Genomic DNA, 13,052 nt, shown 5'->3' on the forward strand with positions numbered 1-13,052 from the left:
CTTCTCCCTTACAAGCGCTCACATTCAGCACATTTTTTGTGCCTTTTGTGTGTGTGTGTGGGGTGAAGTGGTTCCCTAAAATATTACTGAATGCTTTCTGAAGAAGCCTCGACACTGTGAAGCTTTTCAAGTGTCTTCTCCAGGTACTCAAATTGTAGTTAATTTAAAATCAAATGCTTCTAAATTAACCAATTTAGTGGATAATGGAAAACTTTTACAGTATAATATTACTTTGCACTTAAGTAATGTGGACTGTAAATTTTCTGGGGCATGGACTGTTGTCTTGGCTGTATAGCACTGTGGGGCTCTGAGTCTTGATTATCGTTCATTCAGGGATCTCAAGGTGCTTAATATTAAGCCTCTTAGACCCTTGTATGGTAGGTAAGTAGTAACGTATCCATTTTAGAGGTGGAACATAGAAGTTGTGACTTGCTCAAGGTCACATGGTGAGTTAGTGACAAAATTAGAGGGAGAACCTCAAGTTCTGGTCCTTGATTATAACCACTACACAATCCTTCTTCCCAGTGTTTTGATGTTAACCCACTCACCTTTGGATTTTGCTATGTCTGTTTCAGTGAGCCATGTTCAGTCTTGTCCACATTAGAAAAATTAGTATCTATATTACAGAAAGTGCCAGCTACAGTACAGCTTCACTAATAATAGGAAGACCAAAGCTGTAGTATGGACAGGACTTACGCATTTTTTTTGCCACCATGTCATGAGAACCTGCTCTGAATGAGCTTTTGTTGATATGCTGGTTAATCATAGTATCAAAGGACTGGAAGAGACCTTGAGAGGTCATCTAGTTCAGTTCCCTGCACTCATGGCAGGACTAAGTATTATCCAGTGTCTGAACCTCATTTATACTAGCAACTTAGCACTGGTGTAGCTGCGCTGTTGTTGGTTGTCATAGTATTGGAACTAATTTTATGTTGTTATTTTAATGTAGATGCACCCTCTGAGGATGCATCTACATGGAGAACTTTTGGAAATTCTCCCTCCTCTTTGGTCTGGCAGTGCTAGATGAAAATGCTTGTACTTGTCTAAAATTGTGCTTTCAACATTTCTACCACCAATGCTAGGCAAATAAAGTGGGGGAAAATGCTAGTTTACACAAAACTCTCTCCACAGTGCAGATTATCCAAGATATCCCTGTCTTAGACTCTGGTCAGGTCAGGTGGAGATAATATGCCAATATCCTCTTCTCCTTTATGATGGTTCATAAGCTGTATCTATAGGGTGTGTTTTGACAAATTCTTCCACTATTCCTCTAGCACTGGTGCCGTTCTATTAGTGTTAGCAACGGAAGGAGCACTAGTGACCAGTTGCTGACATTTTAGTCAGAGCACATCTGAGTAATGCAGTAGAGAAAATACTGGTGGCCCATCTACAATAGCACTCTTGCTGTTGCTAGTGCCTAGGAAATGTACTAGTGTTAGAGCAACAGTAGGAGAATTTGAGAAGAACCTCAGTGTTGAAGACAAGGTTATAAAAATTTGGAGCTTCATTTGTTTTAATCTAATGTAAAACCTTAGCAGCAGTTTGCTGGACTTTTAAAAATGTTTATCAAATGTAGCTGTTCCTCATGGAAGTATAGTGATAGGTCAAATATGAAGCTTACAGTTCATGTGTTTTTGACCTGTTGAGTAAAAATTCTTAAAATCTTTTCAGAACTCTTTCATCCACTTGTTTAATGCAAATGGTTGAACAGATTTCCTCCATGGAAAATTAGAGCCCTAAAAGAGGACTTTTTAGAGAGGTGAATGAGTGGGAACAGTTTTGTTTTTTTTTTTTTTTAATTGAACTCTGCAAGCAACCTTAACTATATGTAAGAATATATGTTTTTCTCTTTATTCAGATATCCTTATTTTTTCTCCGCTGATTAAATAGCTTTTCATTGTAAGCCTAATGTTTGTGTTTGCTTTTAACAACTATCCCTTACTTAAGTTCTTCTGGAAACAGTCCTTCCAGTTGAGAGTTCTCCTATACGCTCTCTAAAGTAGAGATTTAGGAGATTTCCTTTTGCAAGATGTTGAGGTTAATTGGAAAAAGATGTCTTAGAAACATCAGAGTTTGGGGAAATGTAGTCTTTCACTGTTGTAGTTTTCTTATGTTTTTGGTACATTCTGTCTGCAACAACTTGGACTAAAAATTTCAGATTTATTTTATTCATTTCTCATCCTCAATGAGAACTAATGGATTTGAATATTTTTAGCAAGTGTAGGTAGCTTAAAGTTTCATATGAATTAAACTTTTGGAAAAACAATATCAGGCTCTGGCAGAACTGGTAAGTTTTGGTTAAATCGTTAGATCAGCACTGACAGCTGAACTTTTTGTTTTTAAAAAGTTGGTTTCATCATGACAATAGTCTTGAAGTAACCAGAATGCTAGAATTAAATGTATGTCACAATGTTTTTTCCTAAAAATAGCAGGTTATTAATATCTTGCCTCAGCTGCCTGAAGTCCTATCTTCTTGGCTGCTAGCATCTTCAAGCTTGCACCCATACCTTTTGCCATAAAGGACAATGCACTCTCTTCAGTGAATGCACTCTCTTCAGATTCTTGATCTTAGAATCAGTGACTCCCTGGCTGCAGCCCTGTTAAGAGAAACTCAATGCATCAGCCAGCTCCTGTGCCTTTCCTGCTTCTCCTCACTCCTCTGGGGGTGGAGTGGATATGGCTATGCTTCTTTAGCAGCAGGATTTTAAAAAATCTTCAGTCCTATTCTTTTTCCCACCACTCCCCTCCCCTTCCAAATCCCCCATGCACTCTCCACCTTTGACGGTGGTGCTTGTTACATCAAAGTCAAAAAAGAGAGAGAAAAGATCACAAAATCTTTGATTTCTGTGAACTCCAAGACAATTTTCCTTCCCTGCCTATCATGCAAGACAAAATAGGCTGAGGACTTAGAATGCACTATTATGTATGGATTCAGATGGTTGGTGTGTTGCTGCCACAAATCACATCATATCATGGAAGCACAGCAGGGAGGCTGGGCTCCAACTTCCTTAGAAAGAGAGGGCATAAGCACTGGTCTTGGCATTGTCAGGGCACAGTAAAAGGATATTGAGAGGCTTGCTGGGGAGGAAAAGGAGGCAGAGTGAGTGGGGACACATGGGACTGTGGGTGGGATCGGAAGGCTTGGAGGAGTGAGTCTCAAAGCCTGCCCTCAGCCAAGTGTAACCCAAGGAAGGAAATGACATACCTTGTGCATACATCCTTCTCCTTCTCCATTCTGTTGGTTTCACACTTTCAATACAGAAGGTAAGCACCTCCTCCACATTCACATCACAGCAGATATAACTGTTGGGTGCCAGAGTGCATTACGCTACTTCTTTCCCTTGGTCATGCATATTCTGTGGAATTTAAAAACTCCACCAGCTGAACTAGTTGGGTTGCAGGAATTTATTCTAGTGAAAATAAAACCTAAACAAAACTTTCACAGGTCTGTGTTTCAAAATAATGCTTAAAGCGTAGGAAATCCACTGACAAAGCTCTGTTAAAATAGAATGAACACGTCTGTCCCCTGTGTATTCATAATGCTGTTGGTCTGCTTTGGTGACAGATATTTTACTACCTGTCATCCCTGCAGAAACAACCCAGCTATAAAGATATGAACAAGAGTCTCTTCTGGCTTTGTGCATAATCAAAGTTCCAATTGCAGAGTCTCCTGTGCACAACTCCATTGTTTTCAAATTATATGCTCAGTTACCTTTGTGCAAATCCCAGTTGAAGGCAGATATAATGGAGGGCAGCATGTGGCCTGCCAGAATTACTAGCAATGATGTATAAACCAGTGAGTGGGCTGGAGGAAAAATATTTTACTTGTGAAGTAAATTTGATCTGGAATTGTTAGAACACCACAAATTCGGAATTCCATAATGTTTTATTTTTTAACAAAGTCATTTTGAGTAGAATGAAATTTCAAAGTTACAAATATATACCAGTTAAATGTCCATAAAATGTTATTTCCAAAAGCAATTGTTCAAAAGCTAAGAAATTTGGAGCCAAGATTCTGCAAACTATGTAGGAACATAAAATTGCCAGACCAAATCAGACATGCAGTCCAGTATTTTATATCCAACCATTGCCAGTAGTAAGTACCAAATGCTTTGGAGGAAGATGCAAGGAACCACCTACCAGATAATTCTGGAATGACCAGTTCATAGAACTTTCTAGCCCCTCTCAGAGGTTTGCTTATGCCCTGAAGCATGGGAGTTATCCCTCCTATTTTTTTAATAATCTCTAACGTATCTGCGATTGTTCTATCCATATGAATATCTAACTTTTAAAAATCCTTCTAAGCACATGGCCTCAATGATATATTGTGGCAGTGAATTTCACCGTTATTTTTTTACACCATGTATAATTTCCTTCTCTATTTTAAATTGGTGGTTTTTCAATATAATTGAATGTCATCTTGTCCTGAGATGAAAAAAGTAGCATCCATTTTAATTCCTCTACACCATTTATAGTTCTGTATCTCTCATGTGTCTCATATGTTTTGAGAGAAGACAAACAATCCTAGTGTTTTCAGTCTTTCATCATATGGAAGTTTTCCCATACTTCTAAACATTTTCATTGTATCTCTAAACCCCCACTATTTCAGCTGTGGTTGTTTTTTTTTGTTTGTTTGTTTTTTGTTGTTTGTTGTGGTTTTTTTTTTTTTTTTTTGGATCGAGTGACCAGAACTAAATACAGTATTCTGGAAGAGGGCATACCATTGATTTACATGATGTTACAATGTCAGTGTTACTTTCCAGACTATTCTTTATGCAGCCTAATATTTGTCTTTTTTTGATTATGCAGCATGCAGAGCAGAGATTTGCATTGAGCTTTCTACAGTGAAGTGGAAGTCCTCTTTCTGACCAGTTAATTTAAAATGCTGTAATGTGTTCCTTCCTGTGTGTACTACCTTGTATTTCTCAACACAGAATTGAAGCTGCCACTGTGCTGCCCGCTCACACAGCTTTGTTAGGTCCCTCTGAAGTTCCCTAGTTTTCTCTAGTTTTGATTAACCTAAGTAAATGTCATCTGCAAACTTTGTCACCTCCCTATTCACCCCCTTTTCCAGTTGATTGATATTCAGTTTATATCAAAGAATCTCTATCCTTGTGTAGATCCATGGGACATCCTACTCTTAACCTTTTGCTATATTATTTACCATTTATTCCTACTTTGTTTTGTCTGTTGGCCAGTTTCTCATTTGTGCTGGTACTTTATCTTTCACTCCATAACGGCTTAATTTTTCTAATAGCTTCTTGTGAGAAACTTTGCACAAGGATTTTCGTAAGCCTAAATAAATTGTTAGGCAGTTCTTTCTCCATTATCTTGTGGACATACTCGGAGAATTTTAATGCATCGAAAAGGGCTGATTTTTTTTTCTTTAGTGAAATGGTCCCTTATCATACCATGCATCTCTAGGTATTTTTATAATTCTATTTTAAATTACAATTTCAAACAATTTTCCTGGTACCTGAAGCTTAATGGTCATAGGTCACTCCTGATGTCTTGTAAGCTTCCAACATTTGCTACCTTCGACACTTCAGATTTCATTCTTAAATTCTTTCAGGACATTCAGGTCCTAGTGACTTGCTGCTCTTTAGTTTATGAATTTGTATAAATTCCTCCTCTTTTTCTGACAGTCACTGATCTTTATTACCTGAAAGGATTAGGTCTAAGAAGGAGCTCTCCCCAGCATTTCTTTGGTTAAAAATAATCATTTTGCTTCTATGAAATGTTCTTATCCTTCCTTTAATTGCTCATTTTACTCCTCTCTCTCTCTCTCTCAGGCTTCCTGCTTCTCATATATTTAAAGACTTTCTTTTGTCTTTATTTGCTCTTCAAATTCCCACTTTTCTTTCCTAATTTCCATTTTATATTTTACCTGCCATAATTTGCTCCTTTCTATTGGCCTCTATAGGAGTGAATTTGCATTTTATAAAAGATGTCAGTTTAGCTTAACTCTGACCCTATATAAATATCTGTCCTATCTATCCACTTCTTCTCTCCAAATTACTGTGCACTGATTTCGAAGACCACAAGCCCTCCCCCCATTTTCTGTACATACAGATTTCAGACTTCATATTGGCAACAGACCTTTCCCAATCCACCTGAACATATATCGAAAAACATACTAAAATCTCTCCTTTTGTTTCTGTATTGCATATGAATACCTTCTTCCGTGTGCCATTACACTGTGCCAGAGAATTTCACTGCACAATAAAAAGTAGAAACTCTATTATATCTACCTCCTTCATCCACTCCATAGGTCTTTAAGACCCCAAACTCCATAATGGATGGAAGTTATGCTTGTTTGCAAAACTACAGTGCTGAATTTCCTGGCTTTTAAGCATTTTTTAAAAATAACTACAATGTTTTGATGATGTTTTAAATAGTCACTGTTGTAAATATGTATTAATCTTAAACATGTTTTGTTTGGGAATTTATGTTTATTGAACATCACTTCTTGCTTATAGCTCATTGATCTTTTACAGTGCACCTGTGGTCTTGTTTAGGCGTACTCGTCTACCCAGACAATAATGTTGCTTCTCTTGTCCCTGTAAAATGTCATCTTTGGATACTCAGACAGTGCCTTGCATAAGTGATTTTTTTTTTGTCACTGCTTGAGAGTATTGAGGTACAAATTGGGGGTACCTGCTGTTTTTTCAAAGAACTCCCAAAGCAGGTTACCCTTACCTCGTGTATTAATGCTTTTCCCCCCTACCCCCAGCTGCAAACAGTGGATCACAGGTGGTTTTTTTTGGGTATCATTCAGTTGATTTTATCTGTCATCTGACAATGGTGTCTACAAGCCTATATCAAGTATTGCAGTGTGGCTTGCTTACTTCACATGGTGTGTAAGGTTGCTCAATGCGCGTGTGTTGGTGTTTATATAGAGAGCCCTGCAAATCTGTGGATACCCGCTTTATATCTGTGCATGTGGATATCCACGGACCATTTTTGCAGATCGGAGATCTGATGCGGATACAAATTTTGTATCCATGAAAGGCTCTATTTTTATATAATACATTTTATGTGTGGTTTTTATATAAGGGTGAAATATTCTGTTGCCAGAGCAGGAAATTCTAGCTGAGGGAGGTAATTGAATGATGATTGATTAGATGTAGTGTTTGGGTGCTCTGATTTCCTTGCCTAAGAAATGGCTTAAAATACACACTGGAATTGTGGAGAAGAATATAAGTTAAACAGAAAACTTCGTTAGTGTCCCTTGAATCTTCTGTCATGAGAGCCAGAGGAAATGCCTTCCTTAAGCTATCACTGGAACAGCATTTGTTTGAAGACTCGCTTAGGCTTTTTCTTCCGGTGGCTACAGTATGTGGCGGTATGCATATGGACAAGTCTTTTTTTAATACAAAAGTTATTTTTCACAAAATATACTCTGTTTTTACAGTACCGTCCATTCCCGGATCCCAAAGTCCTTTAAAAATGTTAAAGATGTTGTGAGATAGATAAGTATTTTTATTCCCAGTTTACATATAGGGAAGCTGAAGTAGAAGGATGAAGTGCTTGGCCAAGGCTACACAGGAAGTCCATGACAGAGCTAGGTACAGAATCCAGATCTCCTAACTACTGCTTATTTGCTTTAGCCATTAAACCATCCTTCCTCTCTCGGAAGCTCTTATTTTGTTATGCACACAGGCATTCTGGAAATTGTGCTATAGAATGATACCACTATAAGAGGAATGAAGGTGTGCATTCATTGTTTAGAATCTAGGTGGTCTGTTCTGGACCAGTCACTGAAATAAAGTGGCCACACTGAGTTGTGATATATGGAAAAAGAACACATTAGGGTGACATGCACTTTGCTTCACCAATTTCTGACCTGCAATGCTTGCCTTTGCAGATGGAACATGAGGATTTTGTAATGGAAGGGCATGGCAAGACTCCACCTCCTGGTGAAGAAAACAAACAGTGAGTCTCACGTTTATTTAAAAAGGGCCTTACCATAGTAAATGGTGGGAAGCACTCTTGTTTAAACGTGCTGGAAGCATTGGTTGTTCTTGGGGTGCTCGCCCTTGGTTTCTTAAATACACATATTTCATAGTAGCTAGTGACTGAAAAGTCAGTATGCTGATTGCCTTAAATTCTGAAACACAAAATTCTGCTTTGTATATTCTGCAGTGGGCTAATCAGAATTTGTAGTTAAAGGATTAATGGCGTTAGGAAGCTAGAGCTGAGAAAGTGAACTCACTTTACCAGTGGAAATGTGTATATGAAGCTTTACATGTTCCTTGTCTGGTGAAACCACTGTGAAATGCACCAAAAGAAGAGTTTGCTCATTGTCAACCCTTGGTGTGCATCTGGTAGATTGGTGTTCCCTGAAATGTGAATGTTCCTTTATTTAAAATAAATTTCCAGAAAGGAACTGGAATTGTAAATGAAATGTCCTTTACTGGGTGGACCATTTAGATGCTGGCCTTTTATGGTTTGAGGAAAGAAGAAATGTAATAAAACAAGAAAGTGACTAATTTCTATTAAGAAAAGTGCATGGAGAAAATGTGTGTCTAAGTACTTTTTGGTGGAAATCTAGAAACCTTTCTTTGGTTGGGGGAGGGCGAAGCCCTCTGCTAATGGTACTGTAATGATGGATGTCCTATGTATATCCTAGATAATTCCTTTGCTCGAGCCAGTGCCAACATTGTTGTGATTATTCTTTTCTTGACTTCTCTCTTTGTAGAGGGTAGGAAGATCTTGGATCTTTGGCAGAGCCAGACCATAGAAACTTTTTTTGAACATACAATTCCAGTGTCACTTGGTCATTTAAAGGAAGAGAGTGATCTTACCCACCCCTAAAACGCTGCCTTCTAGCTAATGCAGGGAACTGTGTTGTTTCATTGGTTCTGGTCTTACGCTTTTAGTAGGCTAGCAACACAGGCTGCTACCTCTGTGGCTGAAGTTGTTTCTTAGATAGATAGCTAAGATGAACTCAGGGAGGTTCTAGTACTGAGCAGATGCATTCTTTTCCATAGTGGAAATGAGCCAAGCTTTTCAAAATACTTGTCATTTCTTTCTGTTCATACTAGTATCATAGTAAATTGAAGAAGAGTTGCAAACTTGTGGTGATTGAAACATGCAGAAAATTTTTGAAATGAAGCAGATAATGTAAAAAAGTGGAAGTTAACTTTCTGCCTTAATAAAATTTCTCAGAGACTTAATGGTGAAACAGTATGTGATTGCAGAGAATAACATGGAGAGGTATTATGCTGGCCTCATCGAAATAGTGTGCTCTGCCTTTTGTTGCTGCCTTTGTTTACTGTGAATAAAATCAAGAATTCTTTCACAGCTGACCTGATTTCTAGCTGCAGCTTTTCAGGTGACTTACAGCATTGTATTTTACCTTCCCAGAACTATTTTGACTGGAGAGAACATTCAAAACTGGCAGTGGGCAGAGTTCGTCACCAAATTACTTGTATTACTGTACAGTGGTGTCCAGAGGTCCCTGTCAGGATCAAGGACCCTTTGTGCTAGATGTTGTACAAATACAGAGTAAAATGCTAGAGCTTACCATAAAGATCTCTGTCCTAATTAGGTTACTAATAAAATTTGTACAAGTGCAAAACTACAATTTTGATACCTCAGCTAAAAAACAAGGATAGTCACATTCAGCTGTAGTATAAACACAATACTTTGTTGAGGATATTGCTTTTTGCTTGATTAGTCATCTGGATTTCTTTTTACCCACCATCTTAATTTTTCATCTACCTAAGTGAATATACTATAGGTTAGTTTAAAAAAAAAAAAAAAAAAAAAAGAGTTTGGCTCTTGTTGCTTATGCTTCATTGACCTGGCAATTGGAATTAAAAATTGATGATAGTCGCAAGACATTTTGTGGTTCCAATAACTTTTACTTTTATAGTAGTTCAAAATGTTGTCCCAGTTTCAACTATGTTCACATCTTCAATGAATATTTTATTCTATAACCACTTCTTTGGAACTATTAGTACTTGGATGGGGCATAGGTAGACTTTACTGTTGTCCTCCCAGTTAATATCAAATGAAATTGGGGCTAGTTACTGAAGAGAGGTAGATTGCATTTTGGTATATAAGGGACTTAAATGTAGATGTGTAATAGGCAAATAGATTGTTAGTGGATAAAGGGAGAATGGGAATAGAAACATGCACTTATTTAGAGACCTATCAATAGGTGTAGTACTTGCATGGTATTGGTTAGCATGTGACGTTTCCTTCATTAGCGATTACTGTGTACATAATGGTATATATTAGCAGGCATTTGTAACTGTCAGTTGGCCTGAAGACTTTATTTCTGTAGTGGGGTTGAATCTCAGTTTATTTTACCAGGGGATAGAAACACCTTCACTAGAGTGCCTTGCGGGAGAGTCTAGTATTAAAGGAACACTGTCAAGATTGTTGAGGCATAGGACTGACCTACCTTGAACTGTGATTCCATCTGGAAGGGTCCTGATTTCATTAACTGAACCGTCTGTCTCGGTCTGTGTCTCGCTCTCAAAAAATATTTTTTTCTAACCAATCTATGCTGCATCTGGAAATTTTAGAATACAAATGGCAATGCCATGCACAGATTTTGTAACTATTAGGAAATGGGGGTGATAGTACTTATTGCCGATGTGCTTTTGAAATATCAAACAGGATAAAAAAGACTGAACCTATTATACAGTTACTGCATTAAAGAAAAGCTGTAATGGAAGGTGTATAATACATAAGTACATTGAAAAGGCTGTTACAGTTCTTATGGGGTAGAGCAGGGGTTCTCAAACTGGGGGTCAGGACCCCTCAGGGGGTTACGAGGTTATTACATGCGGGGTCGCAAGCTGTCCGCCTCCACCCCAAACCCCACTTTGCCTCCAGCATTTATAATGGTGTTAGATGTATTAAAATCTGTTTTTAATTTATAAGGGGGGGTCACACTCAGAGGCTTGCTGTATGAAAGGGGTCACCCGTACAAAAGTTTGAGAACCACGGGGGTAGAGTGGGGGAACTTGCTAGTTAAACTGTTTGACCTTGGTTATTGAATATAAATAAAAAGTGCTTCTCTTAGAAATCTGCCACTAGCAGTTCAGACTATAGATATGACTGATATTTTTTTGAAATAAATTTTTAAAGAGAAAACTAGGACTTCTAAAGTTATTGGCTTAAATGAAATATTTGGTTATTGAGCTCAGTCTCAGCCTCTATAATTGAAAACTGACCCCTGCGGGTGGTGGTGATCATCTTTTTGCTCATGTATTGACATCCATTGGTAAGAAACTGAGCTCAACTGGTGCACTCAAGGAATGGGGAAGAGACTTGTGGTCTTCAATAAATGTCCCCTACTTGTAATTCAAATCTGCTAATTGCTTCCCATTGTTATTTCTCATCTCTTCCCACGCCCCCGCACAGTTTGTAGTATCAGGCATTCGCCCTCTCCCTGCTGGTTGCTGGCAGAGCAAAGATTGTCAGCCACTCTGGGGCCAGGGCTGCCTGTCTGTGGAGAATACCAGAATTCTCTGCCTCCATTCCTGGGCAGGTTGTAGACCAGGAGTCCACTCTTTCTGTAGTGGAGACTTTTTTGGATAGGAGTAAAAAAATCTGAATTTGACTAGGGCTGACAAGTGATTAAAAAAATTAATTGTGCAATTAAACAATATTAGAATACCATTAACTTAAATATTTTTGGAATATTTTCTACATTTTCAAATATATTGATTTCAGTTACAACACAGAATACAAAGTGTACAGTGCTCACTTTATATTTATTTTTGATTACAAATATTTGCACTGTAAAGAAAGTATTTTTCAATTCACCTAATACAAGTACTGTAGTGCAATCTCTTTATCATGAAAGTTGAACTTACAAATGTAGAATTACGTACCAAAAACCCCTGCATTCAAAAATAAAACAATGTAAAACTTTAGAGTCTACAATTCCAATCAGTCCTACTTCTTGTTCCGCCAATTGCTCAGACAAACAAGTTTGTTTAAATTTGAAGAAGATAATGCCTGCTTCTTGTTTACAATGTCACCTGAAAATGAGAACAGGCGTTTGCATGGTACTGTTGTAGCCAGCATTGCAAGATATTTACATGCCAGATGCGCTAAAGATTCATATATCCCTTGATGTTTCAACCACCATTCCAGAGGACATGCATCCATGCTGATGATGGGTTCTGCTCGATAACGTTCCAAAGCAGTGCGGACTGATGTATGTTCATTTTCATCATCTGAGTCAGATGCCACCAGCAGAAGATTGATTTTCTTTTTTGATGGTTTGGGTTCTGTACTTTCTGCATCAGAGTGTTCCTCTTTTAGGACTTCTGAAAACATGCTCCACACCTCGTCCCTCTCAGATTTTGGACAGCACTTCAGATTCTTAAACCTTGGGTCAAGTGCTGTATCGTGGAGTAGGGTGGGGTCTGATTATTACCAGAACAGAGCTGTTTTCCCCCTTTTTTATCTTGACTCATGGCTGGTAAGGAGAGAAAAAAGAATGACAAATGTCCTCCAAGTCTTGCTTTTTATCCAGGGGCAGTAAGACCAAAGTGTCCCAGCAGCAGAGAGGAGCATGCAGACATACCAAAGGGCAATCTGAAGGTGCCAGAGCAGGCCAGGGCCCCCTGTAGCCTTCCAGACATGGGACCTAACTCCCGTGGCTGGTGTGATGGCTTAGACCGGGAATTGGGCCACTGAGGGCCTCCAGCCCAGGGGGAATGCAAGAGGCTTTTTAAGCAGATCCCATAATGGCACCTTAGTTTTCCAAGGGAGCAGCAGCAGCAGTAGCCGCCACCACTGCAGCTATGCAGCAGTCTTGTCCCACTCTTAGCCAGTGGGCGGTTTATTTCAGAGGGTAAGTGACCATCCTCCCCCACTAGTAGATCCATGGGGATCATCATCCCTGAACCTCAGGGATGCCCCCTGAAATAATTAAGTGGCTCTACTTCAGTCTGGTCAGACAGGTTTGCTCCATGCCTGTGGAGCCTTTTCTTGTGGAGCCCTTTTTTGTGTAAAGGGATATTTATCTGTTCTCTAAGGGTCTGATACACAAGGTTCATTTGTTAGTTAGGTGATTTACA

General features: G+C 38.7%; 1 protein-coding gene across 2 annotated transcripts in view; it reads left to right on the top strand.

Moving 5' to 3' along the window:
• The window catches only part of TNRC6B (trinucleotide repeat containing adaptor 6B), a 226,106-nt gene that overhangs the window by 66,017 nt on the left and 147,037 nt on the right, over window positions 1-13,052 (top strand). The window contains exon 4 of one of the 2 annotated variants that reach the window (XM_074941640.1): window positions 7,868-7,935. In XM_074941640.1, coding sequence (XP_074797741.1) covers window positions 7,868-7,935 — 68 coding nt within the window. Of the gene's footprint in view, window positions 1-7,819; window positions 7,936-13,052 lie in introns of those variants that run through there. The other variant, XM_074941633.1, reaches the window with a different exon arrangement.

This window comes from Natator depressus, chromosome 1 (assembly GCF_965152275.1).
Source record: "Natator depressus isolate rNatDep1 chromosome 1, rNatDep2.hap1, whole genome shotgun sequence".
Lineage (NCBI taxonomy): Eukaryota > Metazoa > Chordata > Testudines > Cheloniidae > Natator > Natator depressus.